Raw genomic sequence first — 26774 nt, 5'->3', positions numbered from 1 at the left:
CATGGGATATAAAATTTCCATCCTTATACAAATAAATATGAACACCGTGATATAACCGGCTGTTAACTTTGTTAAAGGAAGTCGTAGTTTGGCTGCGAACTTTGAATATATTAATGACGTCACATTGCATGTTAATTTGCGGGCTTCGTAATTGCTAGCTAGTAATTATATGTTAAGTGCGGTATTTGAGAAATTATGAGAAGTTTTTGGAAAGATTGGATTTGGTGTTTTGTTGGACGTGTGCCAAGATAAATAAGAAGTGTCTTTTAGAAATTATAAACTTTTTAACGGATTTTAAACGCGATTTATTCATATATTATTAACCCAACGTTTCGAACACTTTACAGCGAGCGTGCTCACGGGGAGACTGACTCAATCTAAAAACACAAGAAAATACTAAGAAGTGTCTTGCCTGGATTGTATCGTTTTTTTGGGTGGATATATAAACGCGACTATGTATGTACCCTTATAAAATTGCTATATACGTATTTAAATCACGCCAATTTGAAAAGAATAACCGTGGAAGTCAGGGATTAAATCGGGAAGTTTGCCAAAATTGAATGATTCCGTACCTGTTTTCAGGAATTGCACTATAAAATACGTAGTATATTATTGACCGTGATAAAACCTTATCGATATTATAAATGCAAAAGTGTGTTTCCCGCCCCGTGAGCGAATTTTTTCTATTCTTTCAAAAAATTTCTCAAAGTGTGTTTGTTTGTCTTTCATTCACGTCAAAACTGAGCGGATTTATTTTGTAGTTGTTTGTTAGTTGAAAGGCTAGAGAGTGGCATGAAGCGCGCTGAAACATCTCATTTCCGCGGGAATTTCATTTCGGTTTATCCGTTTGTAAAATTGGGCAAATTCTGATCTCATCTTTATATCTTTATATGCATATTATAATATGTTATTGAAATTTCTTATATCATGTATACAAATGGGAATGAAGCACGAAAGTGTACAGTAATTTATTTGAATTAAAGCTTTGTTGTTGATTTAATGTAGCATTAATGGCGACTCATGTTGTTTATTGTTTACGTAATTACACGATTGTTTTCCGAACTGCCACTTAAAAGTAACGTAAGAAAACTTCTAACGGTCGTTTCGAGTTTTGCCATTATTTTCTTGTTAACATGTTAGTTAATTTTTGGCTCGGCAATTCATTAGATTTCCACGTCTGTTTCTTAATTAAACCCGTTAAACATTAATGATATGGATCAATCCTTTTTAAACGACTTTATTTTGTAAATGTATTGTAAAAATAAGTAATTTTTGTCTATTGAATTTGTTTGTCTAAGTTTTAGTCATTGAAGTATTATTTCAATTACATTTGTTAATGAAGCGTACTTCTTGATTAATATTTCATCGTGATAATATTTTTTATCAAAACAAAGTACAAAGATATGTTTCAGTTATTTCATTACATCCAAGGCTGATCGACATCTATGAAAAAAATACACTATATCTGCGAGCCGTGTTGTAAAAGAAAATGTGAACATTAATTCCCAACCAATATTTATACATGAAAATATTATTTCAGCGAGCGACAGGCGATGTTATAATAAAGTGTGTCCTAAACAAATACATACACATGGAAATTCGCGCCTCTCGTGTTTCTTTTGGCGCTCTTTTTCGCCCTTGGCTTTTAAAGTGGCCATTTAAGAGGAGAAAATTATCTTTATCTGTGTCAAATTTTATCAGCGTCTACTACTAATGTTATTTAGAAAAATAACTGGGTTATACTATTGTATCACGAAATGAGTCATTGGTGGTCTAAGTAAGAGTAAAATAGAGGTGTTTGGTCTGTTACAAGAAAAGTCCTTTTTAATTTTTGAAAAGCATTGAATGCAATTTTTAATATTTGAACAGTAGGAATTGATTGTTGGTTGGTTGGGGTTGGTAGCCCGTCGTCGCCCCGAGGTAGAGAAAGATGCAAGTTCGAATCCCGCTTCATGAATTTTTGTTAATCTATATATTTTTCATATACAAAATCAATGTTTTACTACTACCTATATTATATTGATAGTAAAAGTATACATCTGAATAGATATTTCCAGTTAACCACTTAAATTTTGTAGATAAGAAAATGCTCGTAATCCCGATTCAAACTTAGCATATGAGAATTTTCATTATCAGAAAGGTCTCGCTTACAAATATTATGTCGATATGAAATCTAGGCTAGCTGACATCTGTTTTAAGTGGAATATTGAGATATATTTCTTATTGGGTCCAGCAAAAGCTCCAGTCTTTGTTCTTCTTCCTAGAAATGTTTTCTAGCTACTTTATAATATCTCATTCGCTATCTCATTCACCGGACGCCTTATTACCTACGCTTATTAATTCATGGAACGGGAGGAATCTTTCTTGACCTCCGAAAGACGTAATAATGAAAATAATTTAGTCACTTGATGAGTTAAAATCTTGCTACAATCGGCCGGGGCGCGAGAGAACCGTTCAACCGTTAAAATTCTGATTCCGTCCGGAGCTAATTTGAGCTTTAACTAAATTACATCGAGTCTGAATAACGCTAGTCGTTTTCTTGGCGATGCTATCGCGATTTAAGTGTCAGGGATGAGTGATAAGCGAGTGGCTGAAGGGGATAATACATTGACGTTTCAAACATTTTATTCTCCTTATCATGTAAGGTTTGTTCAATTGGGCCTTATAGATATTGTAAGGAAATGTATGTTAAACTCTATTACAAGACACCTTATATATTTTATTATTTATTAGTCGACGCACTAAGAGATTTTTTTAGTGTAATGTAAACAAATGTAAACCTATTGCTTTAAGTGCTTTAAGTCGGATCGATCTAGGACCCTTTGACTTGATTACGATGGCGTGAATAAATGATTTTATTGACATAGTATTAAAATTACTTTGTTGCTATGAAAAAGTAAAAATGTAGGTGCTGCTTCACAATTTTAAATTATCATTACTGGAGCTATTTTAAAAATTTCCTCACCTTTGGTAAAGCTGCATCTTCACTGAGTAAGAAAGGTTGTATGTGTACCGCAGGCGAAGCGGGGGCGAAAAGCTAGTTACAACGCAAATCGCCGTAGCCGCTAACCGGCACCACACCTAACCCTCCAGTCGTGATGATGAATATTCATGGCGCGACGTCTTATTACGTTTGTTTGCGATAGTTGCACTGTTTGTTGTTATTAATTTCTGCTTAACCCTCGCGCGCCTCAGCCGCCGCCGGTGTGTGATGCAATTAGGCCGATTGCCGTGCTGGGGGGAGGTGGGGGGAGAGGTTTAATTATAACGTAAGCCCCGATTCGCTTGGGTTCAGCCGTGATTAGAGTACGCCGTTTGCGTGTCTAGGTTGCTGTTAGTGATGGACTTTGTACGAATCTGTTTAGACGGTTCGGTGATATTGATGACGATATGAACGGAGAATATATAAATGTATGCATTTTAACAATATGACCTCCTTGGGACAGTGGTTAATACGTGTGCGGAAAGCCGAGTGGGGCCTGTGTTCGTGTCCCGGTGGAGACGAGCAAAAGTTGTCTCGGTCGGGCAGGACAGAGAAGGCTGATCACATGCTTGTCCATAACGAAAACCAATTAGTAAAACAGATGTATATAATCTGCCCCTTACCCCACAACGGGACACGGGACATCACTTTTAACCACATTGGTCAAGGTTTATAAATTACAGAACTTATTTACAGATTTGAAAGTGTAAAGTAGGTATAAAATATAGCCTATGTCAAAGTTGTCATTCTGGTAGTATTCTATTTTGTTTTCTATATTCAGTACTATCAATGTAATTTGAGTACGTAAATACTATGAAATATGCAAAAACCCAAGACTAATAATAATTAATTAGTAGAATCCCAGCATAACGTCGTTGTGTTTCGTCTAGACCTTATCGAGACACGTTATTCAAGAGCTGCAATGTAACAAAAACTACATCTAAAATTTGTATCACATTAATGCCGTACTAAACACACAAGAGCATTGTTTTATTCATGTATGAAACGGGCTTTTAAAAATTAATATACGAACTTTTAAAACGTTTCCCGCTCCCCGTTCACGAAATGGTGTAATAATGAAAATAAAAATTGCTCTACACTCGGGGCGTGAGCGGCTGCGAGCTAACCGTGAAAAGAATATTCGCCTCAGCATGGAAATAACGGTGCAGCAAGCGAAGTGAACAGTGAATAAAATTACTGTTTACTTGACCTTAGAGCGAGCGACAGCAATAAATATTAGCGCGCGAGCTTATAAACGATTTTCGGAAGACACTTTGTTACGGTGCACGCATCCTGTATAATGAGTTGGTTGTAATTAGAGCGCACTCTGTATATCGCGTAGGTGTCTGTTCGATGACACGCTTCTTGTTCGTTCGTGTGTGTGTGTCAGTTTGCTTGTTATATATTTTATATCAAATGCATTGGGGCGGTTTTGGTTTAGTGGTTATACATAGATCTCGACTTCCATTAAGAATTCGACATTTCTGGACTTTGATAGTGACTAAAAAACATAATACTGCAAATTTGGTACGATTTTTTTTTTTTATAGTGGGGAAATCTTGCATAGATACCCACGGCCCCCGGGGATGGAGCCGTGGGTTATGTCGAATTCTTACCGACCAAAACCCCACTGTGTTCCGTCGGGCCACTTGAGTGAGGGGGCCACGGGAGCTGGTTAAAATTCATCCGCGACCCCCTCAGAAATTTGGTACGATAGAAAAACATCACAAAGATATACTCCTCTAAATACTTACTTTAAAGATTTAAGAGCATGCGACATATACGGACAGTCGTTCAGATTGTTGTAAATTTATACTTCAAGCAACATAGTAAATTTATAGTGAAGTACGTTTTTAGTACAATCAATAGATTTTTATTAAATCGCGTTTTCTTATTTGTGAGCAGTGATATGTACACATGTGTGCGTGCGGGCCTGTGTACGGACAGAACCGACCGAGAGCGGTGATTCGTTGATTCCATATATGTGTGCGTGCGTCATTTACTCTTGAAGTCTCCTTAGTAGGTAGCCGAGTGTATTTTGTAGTATTTTCTGTGGTATATTTAGTCAGAACTAAAATTACCAGCGCTTGAATAATCTTAAATGAATTTCCAACGCGCTTTGTTTAAGAAGCAATAAAGAAACGCCGCTATAATGTTTAAATTGTATAAAATGGAGCCGCAATAAATAATGCGATAGTGGAGTTTATGAACGCTTTTCGGAAGACTTTATTACGCTCGTATCCTGGGTAATAACTTAGTATCGTATTAATTAGATCATTGTTTATAACGCGATCGCTGAAAGGCAATTTATTTTACGCTTTTACGGCCTGGGAAGGGAAACGTTGAAAGGGTAGTGCTTGTTATTCTAAAACTATTGATTTTTATAGCCGAGTTACATTCTTATTTTATTTTATTTGTCCATTCCCGTGGGTTATCCTTCGCTTTATCATTTACCCCTTAAAAGCGGGCATTGGCAGCGGCCCTACCGCAATAAATGTTCACGGGCGGTGGTGATGACGTACCATCAGGCGCACCACCAGTTCAGTTTCCCACTTATAGCATAAAAAAATTGCTTGGATTACATCGTCGATAAGCTATTAAGGATCGTCTATCGCCCATTGTCCTTAAAACAATTAAACACACCACATTAAACAATTAAATAAAAAATCTCTATGTAAACCTAATCTCACACACTCTCATGCACGCGATTTTATAAACTTTTAATCTTACACTAAGACTCACACACACAAACACATAAGTACACACTCACAGACACAATAAGTAACTAAGTCTGTGAGACTGGAGGTAGACGAGCACAGGTCTAGGACCTAGTTTAATCGATCGTCGTGTATATTTATTTTGTAAATTTGTTTATAAATTAATTTGTATTTTTTTTTTGTTACAGAGCAACGGCAACAACTACAACATGGCGGGCGAGCCGCGCCGCAAGCGCGAGCTGCCAGCGAGGCCGAACCACATACTCCTGTACACGATCATCAACCCGGCGTATCCCATCACTGTGGTGAGTGCAGCCCGTTATATGGGAATACCACTATTTATAATATTAACAATGATACAAGATATATACATATAAACATTTCTCTTGAATCGCTCCGTCTATTGAAAAAACCCCCTTCAAAACTGTGACGTAATTTTAAAGATCTAAGCATATTAGACACACACACTGATTATTTATGTTATAAACAAGTGACCCCCCACGGATTCGCGCGTGTGCAATGATACATGATATATATATATGAACCTTCATATTGAATCACTCTGTCTATTAAAACAAAACTGTGGCGTAATTTTAAAGAAATAAGCATAACAGATACACAGACGGCGGAAAGCAACTTTGTTTTATACTATGTAATGAAGCGAAAGTAAATTTTTACTCCTAAACTACTGAAACGAATTTGAATGAAATTTGATAACGCTATAGTTTGAGATACGAAAAACGACCTATGATAGGCCGCGAGACAGAAAGCAACAGGAACTACGAATGCGGTCAAAACGCCGTGACTGACTATCCTAGTCTATTCTTTTCTTCTAGTCTATCCTAGTCTATTCTTTTCTTCTAGTCTATTCTAGTCTATTCTTTTGTTTACGAAAAGCTAGTATAATATAAAATTGTCTCGTTTAATTGAGCATTTGCCATAAATTGTAATTTACCAAACTTGAAATGAAAAACGCTCGGTTAGTACTTACAATTGTTACATACCTCGCGTATTGTGTTGTTGGGTCACATGTATTTGAATAATAACATGCGTATACAGCAAAAGATGAATACCGTCCACGCCAGCTTTTTAGCCCTTTTGAGGGAAAACGCTCACAAAGCCGCGTAGGGAAATAATTCGTCTCTGGTCGACGATGCGAGAGAGAGGTTTTGCAATTTTTGCTATTGAACTAAGTGCGGGTTGCTCTTGACCTCTGGATCACATGTTTAGTGGGTGAAATTGTATAGGTACCTATTTGTTGCCACGTATCGTAGCTTGGTGGTGCACCGTCCTGGCTTCGCCCGAGTTACGTATATGGGTTACAGCCATCAGGGATCACGTACGCATCTAGCGGTGAAGGAAATTTCTATTTTGTACCAGTAGATCCTGAGTTCAGCGCGTTTCAAAAAACAAACAAAATTTTCAGTTTTATATTATTATAGAACATGCTTTATATTGTTAAATTAAATTTATTATGTTACGTTTCGGCTTTTTCATATGCATAAACACAAAATATAAAAGTTTTTCGGTATTTTCAAATGTACCTACTCCGTACTTTTATGATTTCGTTGAATACACTTTAAAACTTTTAACTCCCTCTCTTGAACATTTATTTTCATATACAATTTATATCTTTTTGTGTCGCGTTCGTAGTGAAAATACAGTTTCAAATTCTATTTTGAATTCTATTGAAACAAAACGCTTTTATCCAATTCAAAGGTAGTTTAAAAAAGCTCAATAAAAGATAGATAGGTCATGTTTTTACGTAGTGAATTATCTAAACAATAATAATATATAGCAGAGATCCTTTAAAAATCGGACTAGTCGATCCAAAGATGAGCTGGTGCAAACAGAGAGACAGACAAAAGAAAAATGACTTTTGATACGTGTACCGTATCACTTTTCACTGAATGCACGGTATAAAAAATTAAAGGTTATTTTAATTTTAAAAATAGACACTCCAATTTCATATATTGTCATAGGTTTAGAGCTTATAGGAATGATTGTATATATATTAGTGTTTCGTAATCGAATCTGATAATAAATAATACGAGTAGGCGTGTTTATTTTTAACAATCCAGGACATCCGGGTTGCACCCATACCTAGTTGATGGGTTGTGAAATACTATATGACTAAGAAACCGATAGGATCACATGGAAAATAAATAACTATAATTTGAAGAGGCATTATTTGTGTTAACAATTAAAACACATTATGTTATCGTCTATGAGTGTACGTATATTGCGTATACAAATGGTCTCGGAAAACACCGTCCTTCACGTTATCGTGCGGTCGCTTGAAAAATACCGGTTAGCTACGTCGACTAGGTGCTTTTCATAAATCATGGAGTCATGTCTGTGATGAACCGCGAAAGTCACTCGCGCGTCAAACTTAAAGTGACATGCGTTTATCGATTTTGATGAATTTTTTTAAATGGCCATTAAGCTTAGTGCTTACTCTTGAGATAGGAAGGATGTTGGATGGGAATTGATGGACGAAATTATGCATACAGATACAGTTTCTAAATCATGATGTATGTCTATGTAAATAGACTTATAAATTAGGGTTTCTTTAAGGATATATTCATCAAAATTTTATACATTTTTACGTATATTTTCAAACATAAGTTGGTATATATAATTAAAATAACATATATAAGTTTTAATACAAACGTAGCTACCCATATATATTTGCACATACGAATTTATTATATATACCATGCCCTACTTACACCATTGCGCCTCCATAGGACAAACACAATTAAATTCATAGATAAACTATGAAGTCTAGAACTTTCCATTTCAAAGTAATCTACTGTATGCAAAGGGTATTCGAAAGTTGCGATCTTCCCAACTAATCTACAATTGGAATAAATCAAACGGACTGGGTTTTCGCGTGGCACTCATATTGAAGTAATGCGAATCGGTATTGCCGTAGAGTTAGGAAAGTTAGACGACTCGCATGTGATAATAAAGAATTTTCGGAAAAAGTCACCATAATACTGTTGGTGTTTTTGTGTCCAGTTGAAGAAAGTTGGTTGCAATAGTGGATTTTTTTTTAACTTTTCCTGTACTTAACAATCATTATTTCGTTTAAGTAATTACATAGTGGATGAATTCATAAAATAATTAAATAAAGAAACCAATAAGTCAGCCACTTTTGTGACTAAAGATAAGAATAATAATGTGTTTCTGTTGTCACACAGTAGTACATCTCAGTTTGCATAAGCAGTCCAATCGCATCTTCTATCTGTAGACTATTAACTACTTTTGAAGTGCAAATAAGAAACAGCCCGCTCCGTAACGGTATAGACAGCGGTAGGTGGGTATAGCGCGCAAATCGCGACGGTTCAGCCAATCGGATGTCATGTTTCACTGGTTGCGTCTCGTAGCGGAGTCACTGGGCTGTTCGAGTTACGTTTCAGATGTGATTCGTTATTAGTTTTGTCGTTTGTTTATGTGTATATAGTAGGTACTTTGTGTATATGTTTGAAACTAGTTTAATTTTTTGTGTATTACAATACATGTTCAATCGTTTTGGTTTTTTGATTCTAGACCGTTAATAAAATCCAGTTCTCGATATTTTCTATAATTAATTAATACTCATGCGTTTTTTAAACTATAGATAGCATTGTAATAATTAAGATTTTTGTAATATAGGGGTGTCACACATAATAAGTGTATTAATTTATCTTGCACTTAGCAAAACGCAGCCGCATTGAGCATATTAGCTGCTAAATCTTCACAAAGTGACAGGAGAGTGATTCGCATCTAAATTAGACACGGACGGCGTCGCAGACATCGGCTAGTGGTGTATAAATAGTAATGAATAGGCCACTATCGTCGTTATCTCGCATAAATCAATTTTATGTCACATGACTCACAAAATAGCGCGCCGAATCGATGCCGTGTTTAATGGCGCGCAATGGATGTAAAACTTGTTGCTATGGCAACAGGTTGCTCGTTCTATTTGCTAAATCCCATTCATTTGTATAGTTTATTGCGTTCGCCGGGACGCGTGAACGCTCCTCCAATTGGGGTACCTACGTAATGCATTTAATTGTGTTTTATCTGGAAATGTTGAATTTTTTGTGGTGTAGGCATTACAGGCTTGTAATTTGGGTAGCGACTTTTTTGCTTATTGTATAGTTTTTCACACTACAATCATAATGCTATTATGAATACGAACATTGTTGAGAGTGGATGTTTCATGTATTGTATATATTTAAGCGGAAAAATAGCTGATCGTACCTGGGTGAATTTTGGTCCATCATCTGTCTGTTACGGGAGTAAAACCCATAGTTTTACTTTAAAAGCCCATAGTTTTACTAATCTAAAACATTTTTCTATGAATTTCCTTTCTCTTTCCTATCCCTTTATGGATATAAAGAGGTAGTTAATATAAAACACGTCGGCTTAGACTCAAAATACATCGCACTTTGTTGTGCGCCCAGTGTAATGGGCGCGGGTCAGCTGGTTATAATAGAAATATGTTACCTCCGGTATGGCTGGCTGTTCATATGACACCGATATTGCTCCGAATGTTTTTAGGTCTGGATCGAAAGCGAACCTTTTAAGATAATAAGGGTCCGATTTCAACTCCGACCTCATTCTTCTATGTAGGACCTAAGGGCGTTTTAAAAGTATCTTTTTATACTCTGCATGCATACTTCATTAATCTCCTCTCGGCCTGTAGACTTTACGAATCTACAATTAAAAATATGATGAAAATCTCCTGGCATTACGTATTTAACTTCTTATTACAATCGGGTTGAAATGGACTAAAAATTCAAAAAAATTTAACCTTTATATGCCACTGAGGAATAATTACCTAGCTGAAAGAATTTTCACATTTGATCCGGTTGCTTGTTAGTTCGAAACAAAAAAATATTTTCCTCTTTAATATTACCTTTTCCTCTTTTATATATAGTTGGTGTATATAAGAAAAATTATTTATTATATTGTCGTGGTGACCCTTGAACGAAAGGAGTGAGGGTGAAAGTTTGGCGATGAAAACTTGATGTCGCGAAAGGGTCGGTCACGTTTTATACTAAGGAAGGGTTACATTGCGTTTGATGTAACGGAGACCTAGATTTTGTTCCATATGTATTGCTAGTTTCCTTGTAAATGTAGGTAAGATTATTAAATTTTTTTTTTGTATTAAACGTATACTAAAGCTGTTTATTAGTGAGAATCTTGTAGGCATCGTCTATCTCTTTTTACCTTTTTTGGTACTAGTGGTCCGCCCTAGCTTCGCATAAAATTCACATAATTATATAGCCTATATTGTTCCTGGAACATGTGCATGTCCAATGGTCAAAGAATTTAAAATCGGCCCAGTAGTTTCTGAGATTAGCTTTTAAAGAGTTAAGAGATATAACTATTTATTGTATGTATCTATTCAAATAGTATGCATTTTTTATATTTATGTTTTTCAATTGGTAGGTGTACAAAGTTTTATTCCGTTATACACTACAGACTTCTTATTTTTTTGTTTTCAATAGGTACAATAAAGATTAATTTTCTGTTTTATAACATTATTAGAATAACCTGGCTTTAACATTCAAATATGAATGTATTTATGTAGTAGTTTAAGCACTAATTATTCGCGACATGAAGTTTCATTGACAGAGTCAAAATAATTATTTCATAATAAGACTTTATGATGTAGATACTCTACTATAATGTATAATTACATACTAGATTATAATGAGAGTACAACTCAGTTATAAGTTGGTCGGCAGACTTTGTTACTAACACCTTAATGCTCAAATACTTTATGGGATTAGTGTGATCCCAAGTCTCGTAGAGGTCAGGGTACTTATACTCATTCATTATGTAGGTATATATTTTTCAATATCACAGAAACGGTGATTAGTTTTAATCAATCAATGTGTGTATAAATATCTTGTTTTGGTGAAATTCTTTCATATTTCACGTTCGTAGATGGCAATCGGACAGGTATGTAATGTGTCTTTATAAAATAAAGTTTTAATAGAAAACTTTTGTCCTAACTATATCTCTAATTTTCTATAGTTGATAAGAAGCAGAGTAGGTTTTTATATTTACCAATAGTACAGTATCAATTTTACTTTTATCAACCTATATATAAGACTCGCACATTCACTTATAAACCTTAACATGCACATAAAATAAAATATCCATAATATTAAACGATAACTCCGCACCAAGTTCTTAAACACGCAAGATAAGTGCACATTCGGTTCTCGTCTAGTAGCTAAAGAGCGCAAAACGGCGGATATCTGTAAAACACGATCGCAGCGATAAATCCAATATGGCGCCGCAATATGGCGGCCAAGATGGCGGCGGGTTAAGATAAACCCCGCTCCGGATGTCCGACGATAAGCCGGGTTAATGCGGCGCCCGTTTAGCATAGACGATGTGCAAATAAATTGATACTTGCAAGTATGTCATTTATTGATGAATTTGCAGTTCGGTTTTACGATGTTTTTTTAGTGTTAAGTTACTGAATTAGGTAATATTGTGAGTGCTCTTATAAAAAAAATCTTAACACATATTTCAATCACAAAAAGTATCTTGCAGCCTACATGTATTATTACAATAACAAATTTTAATACATATGTGCGCTCCTTACAAAGTTAAGTCCCCCGAATTTAAGAGCGCACTTTCCATTGAATATGCGCTCTTCGTACCGTTTTTGCAATTTTAAACCTACGCATATCCATACGTGGGTATAAAATTGCATATACGAACCGTATATGCAACGTAACCGTAAGGAAACTTTTGCGCGCGATTTTCTGTTTTGCTTAATCTTACCCTTGTTTTACTTACCTAAACATTTCCATACCCGAGATAATCCTATCCTACTAATCCTACTAATATTATAAATGCGAAAGTTTGTAAGGATGTGTGTGTGTTTGTTGCTCTTTCACGCAAAAACTACTAAACCGATTGCAATGAAATTTGGTACGTAGGCAGCTGGACAACTGGAATAACATATAGGCAACTTTTATCCCGATATTCTTTCGGGATACGGACTTACGCGGTTGAAACTGGGGTGCTCAGCTACTTAATTCATAAGTATGAGTGTATAGTTGATACATTTCTTTATAAAACATGCGATAAATGATTAATATGTGAACTACGCAGACAACGCCGCTGGTATTGGTTAGACAATAATGATGAATAATGTGTTAGTTGACTCTTGATAAATTATTCCCTGTTTCGTGACGTGTTCAATATTTCCCTGTCTTGTTTTCGTTTTTATTCTCATGAAAGAAGCGTACATTGCGACTTGTGTTTTAAGCAGAGTAATACAGCGTTATATGGGATACTTTTACTAAGTTGGCATGTTTGAATCCTATCCTAATAATTTTTTTATTGATTTAAACACATGTAATACACACTATCATTACAGTTAACAATAATAGGGAGGATGGATGGATGTATGTGTATGTTTGTTACTCATTCACGCAAAAACTACTGAACCGATTGCAATGAAATTTGGTACGTAGACAGCTGGACAACTGGATTAACACATAGACAACTATTTATCCGGGTATTCTTACGGAATACGGACTTACGCGGGTGAAACCGCGGGGCGCAACTAGAACTTAACTATATTTAAAATTCAAGCTTCCTAGTTTTGATTAATATAATATATAAATGTTAATAAGGAACAATTTAATGTCTACTTTTAAAATGTATCACACACACACACACACACACACTCAGATTTTATTGTCTCTTTTGTTTTGTGTGTTTTTATTTACGTAAGTTTAATAGTTAAAATATGTAAGACGTTATTGCTATATCATCTATCGAAAGAAACTTCTCAGCGAGCGTTAAAACGTACCATTACGTACATAGCTTCTTAAAATACATGCTTCAGAGAAATTCTAGTTGCGTATGTGTAACGAATGAATATGACACGTATCTAGTGTTGCTACCTGAGGCAGACGTTAATTCGCCACAAATGCGGGTACTTCGCGTCGCATCTTATTACCGTGTTATATTTAGGCAAATTTAATATTCATATCATCGCCGCTTAGGATGGGATCCTTTAAGTTTCTCAGCGTTTATTAGGCGCTTAGGTAGGTGCTGTGATCTTGTTGTATTATCGATTGTTGAATTGATGGCAGCGTAGGTATGATAGTCTTAGAGGTGATTAATATTGTTGTAATCGGATCAGAATTATTGGTACCACCTGGAATATTATGGTATTGTTATAATCAAAGCATAAAATAACATCGAATGGTATATGGATACGACAATTTGATGACCTTTTTGTAATATGCAGCGTCCTCTTTTGAATTGTACATAAATGAATGACTTGAAAATTAAAATTATGTTCAATCAATATTCTATTCAGTTAATAGCTTTTTTTATGAATGGGTCCCACGTCAGCAAGAGTATTTAATACAGCTGCGCCCCGCGGTTTCACCCGCTTAAGTCCGTATCCCGTGGCAATATCGGGATTAAACGTTGCCTATATGTTATTCTAGTTATCCAGCTATCTACGTACCAAATTTCATTGCATTCGGTTCAGTAGTTTTTGCGCGAAAGAGCAACAAACACACACACACACATCCTGACAAACTTTCTCATTTATAATATTAGCAGGATAGGATTGTATCAAATATTCCTTGTATCAAAAACTCTCGTTATACTAAAGGTGTTAGGATTAACACACACATGAGAGATGATTTAAAAGCTTCCGCAATATGTGTATTTGTCGCTCCATACCTCCGATGTGCGGCACTTATAGCGTGTTATTAAATTGCACACGCTAAAACTTCGTTATCAGTGCCCTTTGATATGCACTCGCTAGAAAACGAAGTTTATTAATAAATGATATTGCCGGGAAATTTAGCTGTCATGTTCTGTATTTACGAGGAATGATGTTAGCGTATTGTTTATATTTCTATTACTGTTTTATATTTTCACATTTTAGTAGTTTAAATTATAAAAAAATAATGTTAAAAAGCTAAAAAAAAGAACGAGCCTTATTGATAGATTGCAGTAAATTATCTTACTTGCTCTTAAGCAGAGATATGTGTATTTAGGGAAAATATTAAATCGTGAATGTTTTCTATCTTTTCAAAATTTCTCTGTCTTTAAGCAGCTTTTTTAATGCTTAGTGTAATGCAACTAAAAACTGAATCAAATCTCTCCGCTTTAAGTTGGTCAAAACGAGTCTAATAAAAATGTTGATATTTCCTTGTCTCAATTCATGGTCTTTTATACCAAACGGATAGACGCCTTAATATAATTGTTCATAAATTATTACTATTATCCTGAATAACAAGTAAACTAAAAAAATTGGCGCCTAACCGACATCTACAAAATGTAATAATTATTCCCTCTATAATGCAATATAACTGGGAGGTCCCATGTGGGACAAACGGCATGTATTCATATCACATCTGTTTCGCTGATCGATCCTGTTTATGGATAGCCTTAGCCTTAGCCTTTTGTGTCCTAGATTCGAGACGGCTTTTGTTTTGTCTCTCAGTGGAATTAGTTAAAGCTTGTGACGTTTATGCGCTAGCCGAAGGAAAGGAACGGAAGACAGTTTTAAGATATTTTTTTTATCACTATAATATAATGTAGGTAGATGTGTATATGAAACGTTTTGTTTTTTTTTTTCATTTAGAAACTTGCGAAAATTTTCGATTTTCTACCGACAAAAACGCAAAGTTTGTTAGAATTACACTATCACGCAAACACGGCCGACCCGATCTCCGTTGAAATTTGCTGAGTTGTTTATATAGTCTGGACGTTTATCGATTATAGTAAATAGTTTAGCAGGCTGTAATTTTGATTATCACGCGAATGAATCAACGTGCGTGAGAGAAGCGTTTTATACGCAAATATTCAAGACATTGAAAAAATGTGACGTAATCTTGGCCGCTCAGTGTATGCAAACAGCATATGCACTCAATATGCTAATACCACGAAGCCTAAGCCCTCAGATACACTTATGGTCGGTATACATATATAATAGTCTATTAGAGTATGCAAATTGACGTGACCTGTGTGCACACGGCCTAACTATATAGATCTATTTACGTAATGGAGTAGCGCATATTTATTTTTATAGTTTCACTATTTTCAAAGCTATTTATGGATGTATTATATTCTCCTAGATTAAATGAAGAAAATGATCTCATTATAACATCACGAATTCGAGTTAAAAGTCAATTTGCTTCCACTTTATAAAAATAAGATAGAATAAGAGATTAGAGTAAGAAGTTTGTCCTGGTATAAAATCTCGAAAGGGGATCTAGGAAATTTAAAAAGTTTCCTATTTCTATCGCGTCACATAAATAGATTTTCAAAGCTGATTTTATTTTTCCTAGCGCCAAGCAACAATAACCGCCTCCTTGGTACAGTAAATATAATTGGTACAGTAAAGGTACAGTGGATAACGCGTGAGCGTATAACCGAGGGGTCCTCGGTATGATTCCTGGTGGAGACGCAAAAAAAATGTCTCGCTCTGGCAGGACACAGAAGGCTGATCACCTACTTGTCCATGAAGAAAATTGATCAATGAAACAGATGTATATCATTTGCCCCATACCCCACTAGGGGACTTCACTTTTAAGCAACAATAAGATTCGAATCGTCTACATTCGCACAGCACTCTATAGCAAGTGGGCTTAATATCCCAAACATTCTTCCGCCCAATGTAGTTTAACGGCTTTCCCTTAGATAACACCGTTTAATGTCCCAAATAATGGGCAGAGTTTGCTTTTTATGCGTCTCGATTGTTTTTTTGTTTTACCCCAATTCAAATGCACTGCCCCGTTGTGGGGGTGTCAACGGGTCTCCAGCGTATGGGGCTGCTGTGCACCGTTACCCTTTATGGAATGGGTATTTTAATCGGTGGAATGGAATTGAATTGTGACTATGGGATAGCTGGATTGGGTTGTGAATAAAGTAAGTTGAAATGGATGTACGTTTTTAATAGTGATTGATAATTAAGTATCGGTTTAATGGGCATTTATCATAAAAATAGTAGGTCGGAGTGGTAGGAGGGATTTTGTTGTTCTTAAGTGCCAAGTGCTTCTACTTCATAACCTTGTTTTTAAAGTACCTTTTCTTAGTATTTTCTTGTGTTTGATTTTACGCGAATATTATACATTTAGAAATTGAAAACTTTTTAAGGGATTTTATACGCGATTTATTCATTATATTATTAATAATAAAGGGTTAAAAAATAATTATTAAATCGCCTTTAAAATGCGTTTAAATTTTTTTTATTTCTTAATATACCTTATTTTTTCTTTAGGGTATTTTAAAAGCATTCGATACTAAACTTATGCTTGTCTGTCTATACATTTCGCGTTTTCTTATAGCTTTTTCGTTTTTTTTTTCATTTAAATGTCACTTGTCAACAACAACTGTGATCTTTCGTGAGCTAGTATAAAGTATTGAGTCGGGATAAAAAGTATTCTATTAGCTTGCACCCTGTCTGTGTACCAAATTTCATCAAAATCCGTTCAGCAGTTCCAGCGTGATTAACGAACAAACTTGTAATACTAGTATGATAGTGTGATAGTGAGGAAGACTGGTGGTTTAATTTACAACAAAAAAGAAACGTTGGAAATCACCAGGGTTCAACAACATATTCTGTTATTTACAAATTATGAGCTCTTAATATAGTTATATGTAAGAAGTTATGTTACCTACAACCGGAAGGTGGCCAAATATTTTGACGTTGCTTCGTGCGGCGTTTATTTGTATTGCCTACTTGATGGATCGCTAATTACGGAATACATTATATCTATTGTTAATGTGATGTATTGTTTCGTAATTCACATCGAAACCAAAACATCCGCTGCATGAATGAAACTAACGATGGTGTTTGTAGCGCGTGAGTGCGGGTGCGCGATTGTATGCCTTATTCGTGCGAGCTTAGGGTGGATTGTGCTGTGCGGCGAGATGGGTAACCAAGGTACTACGCTTTTATAGGTCGTAAAGTTAATACTGTTCTTGAAGCGATGGAAATAGTGATGCGGTTGTGTGTGCGGTGTACGTTTTTAGGAAAATTTTGGGCGGGCCTTTCGACTGACTTCAAATGGGTTATGAATTTGATTGTTTCTGTTTCTTGGCTTTGTTACGTTACCGGAACTTTCGACTGGGTGTAATGATTTTGGTGATCCTTTTTTTATTTGAAAGCTGGTGCCTACCATGTGGTCCCATTCAAAGTTGATCCGGTTCTGACAATTTGAATGCGGTTTTGTTATTTGTTAAAATTAATTATTGATGAACTGTTTTACAGACGTGGTATGATTGTATACTTGCTATTATGTATGGATGCTTCAGTGTGCTGTATTATTAGTTATCAGTGTTATGAGTTACGATGTGAGTATGGATTAAAGTGACCGTATATTGCTGTGTATTAACCTCTATTAAGGATTCCTGCGTATGATTGTTGGCTTAGAATAAAGATATCGGATATCAAGTGTTGGTTTACATATTTAGTACGTGAAGAAAAGAACGAACGAAACGGAGCTAACGCGCATTAGGGTTATCAATTAGATCGATTTATTATTAAGTAAATCATTATATGATCATTGAAATGAATATATACACATATTGCCTGTATTCAACACGCCGTACACACGAAACACAAAATAATAATAAAGACGAACAAAAAACAAACATTTCATTATACCAAATAGTTTAAAAATCTAAATTTTTCGTTGTGTCGACTTGTTGAAAACACATCGAACGCTCGAAACATTGGCCTATTAGAGACAGAAATATCACGTGACGCGTTCCAGTCATAAAACATTAAATTTATTGTTATTCGAACCAGCCGAATCTTCGCCTCGATTCCCGAACGTAGAACTATTTTAGTGACGAGTGAAGGTGTAACATAAATATGGCACATCTTCAAAGCTTTGAGTGCTTTTATTTCAGGAAATTCATATAATTGGGACAATCTAAACTGATATTATAAAGAGGAAACGTTTGTGTTTCCGTAGGTATGCACGTATGTATGTAACGCAGGCAAAGTCGAGCCGAACAGCTGGTTAATAGATAATTCAATACAAACATAGATTTTGTTATTAAAGGGATGTGAATAATGTGCTTATATAGTCAACAAAAAATTTTACACGCTCGTCTATTTTCGTTTTTTTTTGTGTTTTGGTGGACTTATTAACAACTGATCAAATACTGCTTTAATATTGTAAAATAAATAAGTAATAGAAAAAAAATCGATCAAGAGGCGTAATTCGAATCTTCGTCTTTCGGCAAAATACAATAGTATAGGATTTAATTCGATTGTTAAGATCGAGGTTATGATATGGCGAAAGACTTGATGCAAACCCCGCTTTATGGTCTAATTCGTTCTATTCTTTACATTTTTCGTATATGAAAAAATTTCATATATTTATAAGCTTTAATTATATCAAATTCCAATCAAGATCAAGCCATTGGTTCCGTGTTCAGACCTCGATAAACGATCAACGATCTTATTATTTCAGTGCAGCTTCGACGTTTGTCGCGGACTGAGGAGAGAGGGACAATCAATTACACCTGTCCTCCTAAAACCTATCTTTCGAAGGGGATTTGTGGGGCATAAAAATACAATTATGTCTCTCGGGGTATAACGAAGGGATGAGTGAGGAGTGGTTATTTCTATCGACACAAACAGACGAGGATATTGGTTTTGAAATGAAATACATAATTGATGATCGATAATATACCAAATGGTATAAAAACATTCGATAGCATCGTAATAGATGTCTGAATGTTTCCGGAATGATATACTTTTTACTGTAGCGATTTGTTTTTTTTTTTCGTATAGTCTATTCGTTTGATTCACAGAAAACACAGTTTAGTGTAAATCGACATTACATATTGGAAGTAATTTAAAATGTTACAACTAGATTAGGCTAGGTAAAGGCTACAACTACGCCTTTCAACCCATTTCAAAAAAGGAGGAGGTTGTCAAATAGTCTGCATTTTTTTGGCTTTGTTACCTCAGAGCTTTCGAATGGGTAAACAGATTTTGATATTTCTTTCACCACCGCGTGGTCCCATTTGAGTATCGTCTAATTCTCAAAATTCGAAGGCGGTTTTCTGTTTTCGGTTAAAAACGGATTCTTGTATTGTATATTAACATTTATAAAGCGACGCTAACCAGTGCCGTCGACACGTCATATTCGATTGGGGTAAGTGAACCGCGATTGCCTCGTGCCAAGCCGTCACGTGCTAGGAAGTGTTTTACAAGTAAAAACTATTTAGCCGGTGTAATTTAAGAATCTTGCATACTTCTGTAGTTTGGAAGTTCAGACGTGTAGTCATTGTTATTTTTGAGAGATGTATGTAGCTATTTTTTATGTTGAAATATGCTATGTTAGTTATAAACACCATAGTTGGATACTTATATAAATTAATGTAATGGGTTTTTTCACATTTTGGTCTATTTGGCTACTATAGTTCCCATGGGATTTCGGTAATTATGTCCTTTCTCGGGGCTCAGACTATCTCTGTGCTTAGCTAGCTACAAATAGTATAACTAATACGACTTACCTTCAATACATATATAGGTTAGATAGTATTTAGCGAGTATATAAAGTCTAAGAAAATGTAAATAGGTTTAAGAATCATATATTTACCCTTAAGATTAACAGTACAATACTCAATCAATATACCTACGCCGTACTCTCGCTCTTATCGTAATATCCATTCACACGCAAAGAGAAACCAATCAGCAAAGCAGAGATTACTTCACGTGCGATCGCGCAATGTTCAATCAATTTTTGTATGCAATTAGCGGAACGCGACGCGGCGACCGAGCTAATGGCGCCCGAGCTTATGGTCGGCGATTACTTGAGTGGGTCGATTTGTTTTGTCTTATGTTTATATATACTAAGTATTATTATAATGAGATTTTTCATCGCAGTAAAAAGTGACCTGTATAACTCTAGCTTCTAAACTGTCTCGAGACTTAAAATCATGAAATTATTCTGTTGAGACGTGAGCGCCGGACAAACAAACACGTCACAAGTTGAAGCTCGTATGTATCTTGTTTAAATTGAACATAGCGTCTAGTGGTTTTGGTATGATTGATGTGTATAATTACATACATCCATTCGTGTGATATTTGTAGGATGAAGTTTGTAAATTATGCATTATCTATGATGCGTACAAATTTTGTTTAAATCCGGCCGGTTAAATTGTAAAAGCAGAAAGATAAGAAATAAGTAAATAACGAAAACAAAGTAAAATACAATTTCAGGCAGTGAGAGACTAAGATGCATATTAATAATTGCTACAACTACAACTCCACACGATAACGTCCTTCCCGAAATTCTCTCCCGATTAATACGCAGACAAACATGCGAAAAACGAAGTTTCACGTCGGCACCTTATCAGCACCACTCGCCGGCCACTTGAAGCGCACATAGTTATTGGCCGAACGGACAATGTCTAATCGATTTCATCTATTAATTAGGGGAGTTAGTCTCCGGTATAATTGCTCGTTCGATGATTGATATTTGGTAGCACTGCGAGTGAAAATATACAAAAGTCGATATATTTGTTGCCGCTCGTCTTAGTCCAAAGTGAGATGGTGATAAAAAACGTTTTACAGTTCTTAATTTAAATCACGTTTTCAACCAACTGTTTATAAGGAGGAGCGTTGGCTCTTAAGTACAGAGTTTTTCTAGTTTAAGAGGCATTGTATATATGTAGTTGTGTAAGGTATAATGTTTTGGCAGAATAAAGATTTTATTTATTTATTTGTTTAACTTCAAAAAAATGGAGGATGTTTTCAAATCGACTGTTTGTTTATATTTGTTATTTGTTATTATATATGTTATGTTATATGATTCTTTTTCTATTTGAAAGCTAACAATTTGAGGTCGGTTTAGTTTTTTTTTTTTTAATAATTTTTATAAATAATTGGTATAGCTACTCATCCTACTTGTAAAAGAGTAGTAAATTAATATAATATACATATAATTTGTTACATATGTTGGTAGGTAATATAAAGACATACAGAGATACGTGTATAAAACTATCTTTTAAACATCTTAAAAAATAATTAATTTCCAGCAATTCCCGAACGGAGCAGTAGGTCAATTATCGGAAAGTTAAAATCTAGTAACAATATCGTAAAATTAGTTAAAACATCACTCTTTACGGCTGCTCGTAAATTATCCGCGTCGTGTCTCCGATGGTCCTGTGTGTGTGTGTGTGTGTGTCGGGTGTTTTATGTTCTCGTGTTTTGTGGGTTTTGGTTAATTAATATTTTATTGCAAGTATTTCGTTTTTTTTTTTTGATTTTCCAATTTGTCGAGTTTTAGTAGGTAAGTAAATTCAAATTCATACCATGTATGTTATAATATTTATTTATTATTGTGTCATTTTATTTAGTACTGGTATTGCTAGCCCGCGGCTTTGCCCGCGTAATCGAAGGAAAACATAGATGAACCCGGGGTTTTCATTAGCTGTAAACAGTGTAACGAACACGACTATTTTTGTATTATTTATAGGTTGGATCCATATCAAAATTCTCTCTTTCTCGAATGAATAGCCTATACAAACTCATTACTCTTTCATTTCTAATTTGCGCTCATTATTTAAACTTGTAGCAATTTATTCTAAACATCGTTAATCTTCATACACTGCCGCCTTAATTCTTTTCGCACGATATTTCACGCTCAAAAATTTTAACACACTCGGCAATGTATTACGAACACTAGATTTTTAATTTGCCTCACACGTGACAATTTCCGTTTGCAAGTTTCGAAGCGGGTAGGCTACCCTACAATATTGTGCTCGTAAATTATAAGACGCCCTCTTTATGTACGTTGTAAATTTTAAACAGTACGTTTTATGGGCCCAGTTCAGATACGCACTCAATTTGGAAGTTTTAAGGTGCTATGTGTAGTAAATATGGAGTCTGATTAATGGGCGTTTAGTCTCTCGTGTGTTGTGTTTTTCGGAGTAATTATATAGTATACTTACGGACACTTAGGTTTATGCAATCTGTAATGCGAGTTATTGATGATATCTGGTTATTCTAGAATAAATATTAAAAATCTTGGATGTGTTTTTATTTTTTAGTTCGTATGAAAACTCAATGATTGACATAATATGTATACTTGTTATATAAATTTAATTAAGTCAAGCCAAGATTTAATCTTCCTTTAATTTATTTTTTAATGTTATATTGCCTAACTTTAGTTGGTAGGCATGTGAAAGTTTTGAATTGGTTATAAAAAGGTCGAAACGAAACTACAATCCCAGATGTTTTAGAAACATTATTATTAGATTCATTTCATCAGCATATCTTTAAAAGACTGATATAAAAAATTGCTCGCTTAATAACCTCCAATCAGAAAGTACGATAAAACACATAAATTAATCGTCTAATCATATCATTCTTCGAATTATCCTTAAATACAGTTTAGCAAAAAAAACGTTTTTAGTGTCGCCCGATGTTTTTGACAATAAATAGTTGAAATAAACAACGAATATCAATAACAGTATACTTGTTGAATTTGTTAGTGATAAATTTTATTGACACTAGATAGGTTCTATAAAATATGCGCTATAAATAAAATCACCTGTAATGAACAATTGGATGATTGCTGTGGTTTTCAAGGCGTCGCTGTGTTCATTAGACGCTCAATTCCGCGCCTAATTAATAGCTTTCTACCAATTTAAGCTCTGTAATTGTTTGAGTGAGGCTCGAGTTAGGAACCGCTTGCTGTTTTCGCTCGTTCCGCGAAATGGAATCGATGCTTTGAGTTGGTTTATTTGTTGATTGAACGTTTTTAGGTTAGTGCGAGTTTGTTTGTGCAAACAATGTTTAGTACAGGGTTTAGTATTTTATAATGAATTAATTATTTATCTGTGGTACCTATACATAGCATTTAGGTTCTTATAATAACAAGGCACTACTAATTTATTGACAGGTCTTAAAAATGTTTAAATATGATTAAGTTTTAATCTAAAGGTGAACTCTAACGTCAAAAAAATATCATTTCGTCTTTTATGTTCATGTCTTAAGTAATTCTATAGTAATAAATAAAATATATATATCCAATATTCTAAAAAGGGACACCTGTATAATTAATATAGAATATGTAATAATATATGCTTGCTGATAATATAAAGCTGAAAGTGTTTGCTTGACCGCACTTTAAATCTTAAGAACTACCTATCCGATTTGAATTATTTAAGTTTTGTATAGTCCACTTGCGAAGGAAAGATATAGGTTATGTATCATCATTTATGACATACTGTGCGTGAACCGTGCGGCGCAGCTAGTAATTAAAATTGGACAGAATATAATCGTCAACTCGTTTCGTTTACACCATACGAAAACAGTGGTTACCATATATTCACTCCACAGTTTTGTACTCGCTTTAATTAAAGCCATTTCTTCTCCCGCCACTTGCGATTTTAGATCGAACTCAACAGAATTTATAACTGACTCGCTGCGCCCCGCGGTTTTCACCCGCGTAAGTCCGTATCCCGTAGGAATATCGGGATAAAAAGTTGCCTATATGTTATTCCAGTTGTCCAGCTGTTTACGTACCAAATTTCATTGTAATTGGTTTAGTAGTTTTTGCGTGAAAAAGCAACAAACACATACACACATCCTTACAAACTTTCGCATTTATAATATTAGTAGGGTAGTAGGATTCAGTCCATGAGGATTTTTGAACTCCATGTTTCCTTGAACATTTAACATTTGTTTGATTGAGTTTCTTTAGGGACAAGGTGTCCTTCTGTGAAGGTTTGATGACGTGCATTGTATGAATCATCGATCGTTTTTTAAATGATGTCTTGTAGGATATCTATTTCTGTTTTTAAATTGTGTGCTAAATCGAATTTATTTTTGTTTTTCAGGTAAGTTGGACTGATTATGAGCTGTTCTTTAATCTAGTGTAAGTAGAATTAAGTTATTTAAATTTTAGTTTTATACCAGTAAAATGTTTTAAAAATGAGACAATTTCATGAGAGGGATTTGAACCCGCGTCATCCACCGTAGCTAAATGTATGTATAATATAAATACTCACGTAAAATCTGACACGAAAATACTACATTCACACGGTTTAAGATTATTCATATTTAATTCCATCAGTGAATATGTAATATCTTTCAAAATGTTAGTGTGTAAGCAGCCTTATGTCAATTAAGGCTAACGCGAAATTATAAGAAGCTAGCTGCCCGACAAAGTTGGTTAAATGCAATCCAAGCACTGTATAGGTTTCATCTTGAAGAAGGTATTAAGGCTTCTACGGTCTTGAACGGATTAAATCATATATTGTGTAACACTGTGAGCCTGTGTGCCTGTATACGTGTTCGTAATGAGCAATGCGGTCCGTGCATGTGTGCGTTGCATGTGCATGTGTGCTGTCTATGTAACCACGTGTATTATAGTACAATCTTCAGGGATATTGATGTGTTTTGATTGTTGCTTGCGAAATTTATTAATTACTGATTGTAATTTATCATCTTTTTCTAGTTACTGAATCTAGATACATGACGTACTTAATCGATTTGAGTTAAACTTTTTATTACTTTACTTTAGTACAACTACAAAGCTATTCTAGATAGATTTTAGTTAGAAATAACGTGTGGGCTATTTTATATTCAGGTAGTTACTCGCTTTAAAATTACTACATTAATAGTGATTTATTGTTTATTTGAAATACAATTAATGGAATACATATTAAATGTTAGAAACAATTCGGAAAATGTTTTAAACTCAGTTCGGAGGATCGTTTTAATCCTGTATTGCTTTGCTTATTTCTATGCGTAGCCTTGTATGAAACACAGTTCAGTGCCATATACTTCGAAATAGGTAAAATAGAAGGTACGTAACATCAGTAAGTATTCAGGTATCCAGGTCGGTCACTAGGTGATCTATATAGCTGGCTATAATTAGTGCGCCGCCGAAGCGCCGATGCGGATGTCATATGTCAAATGGGTGACAGCTGTCAAAAGTGACAGTTGCGCGCGAAGGAGCATAGAGAATTGTGGTTTTTTTCATTGCTTTTTTTTTCAGGAAAGAATGCGTAGCTTATTTTCGGCCAGTGACACGGCAAGGCCCGTGAATTGTGGTTATGATGGCATCAATCATTGTGAGGGTTCGGACAGTTCGAAGTTTATTTTGCAAATAGAATGTACTTAATGCAAGGCGTGTTGTGTTTATTTTCGGAATTTTTTGAAGTCATTTTGACGGTTGATTTGGTATGTAGATATGATTTATCACCTCTGTTTAGTCGGTCATGGCTTCGATATAGCTTAGGTCGCGTGGTTTCATTCATCATTGAATACAGATAGAGTGATAATTAGTTTAATATATTTGATTATTTCAGAAAGCTTATTTGTTTTATCTTTATGTTGTTATTTTTTTTTTTGCTTTTCGTCCGTCCCATTGTCATATTTGTATGTTCAATGGGTGATATATAAAGAGATAGAACTATATATTACTCTTTCAAAAATTAAACAAATCTTTGAACCATTACCATGAACAACGAACAACAAAAGAAGCGAACAAAACCGAAACACATTTGTATTATATTACACTTATTTATACGAATAATTATTTTCGGCGTGACAAAAAATTATATTCCATCAACGTGAGCAGCAACGACCGATGGAAAATGTCCCTTTCGCAACGCGCGCGTGTATTTCAGCCATTATTATAGTGGACGCTAAACAAATATAAACATTTGGAATTTCGTTTGTACGAAAATTTACATAATTCGGCCCGTAACTTAGTATTTAATTGTGTGCTTGCTTATGCCAGCGGCTACGCACGCGTTCAATGCAGAGTAGTTTAATCTGTTATTATACATATAAACCTTCTTGAATCACTTTATCTATTAAAAAAACCTCCATCAAAATCCGTTGTGTACTTTTAAAGATCTAAGCATACATACATACATACACATACATACAGATGCGGGAAGAGACTTTGCTTTATACATTGTTGTGATATAACCGACGTTCCCAAACACGAAGAAGTTTCTCAATTCGTCTCTATTTTGTTTAGGTTTTGTGACTCGGCAACTCCGTGGGTTCCCAACCGATTGTCGTGATTCCT

General features: G+C 34.9%; 1 protein-coding gene across 4 annotated transcripts in view; it reads left to right on the top strand.

The window, feature by feature from the left end:
• The window catches only part of LOC119835988 (heterogeneous nuclear ribonucleoprotein L), a 254148-nt gene that overhangs the window by 69720 nt on the left and 157654 nt on the right, over nucleotides 1-26774 (top strand). For all 4 annotated transcript variants that reach the window (XM_038361136.1, XM_038361134.1, XM_038361133.1 and 1 more), the window contains exon 2: nucleotides 5889-6005. In XM_038361136.1, coding sequence (XP_038217064.1) covers nucleotides 5889-6005 — 117 coding nt within the window. The remainder of the gene's footprint in view (nucleotides 1-5888; nucleotides 6006-26774) is intronic.

The sequence above is a fragment of the Zerene cesonia genome, chromosome 22, assembly GCF_012273895.1.
Source record: "Zerene cesonia ecotype Mississippi chromosome 22, Zerene_cesonia_1.1, whole genome shotgun sequence".
In the NCBI taxonomy this organism is placed as follows: Eukaryota; Metazoa; Arthropoda; class Insecta; order Lepidoptera; family Pieridae; genus Zerene; species Zerene cesonia.
The sequence above is the reverse complement of the archived record's forward strand: the minus strand, read 5'-3'. Positions and strand labels throughout refer to the sequence as shown.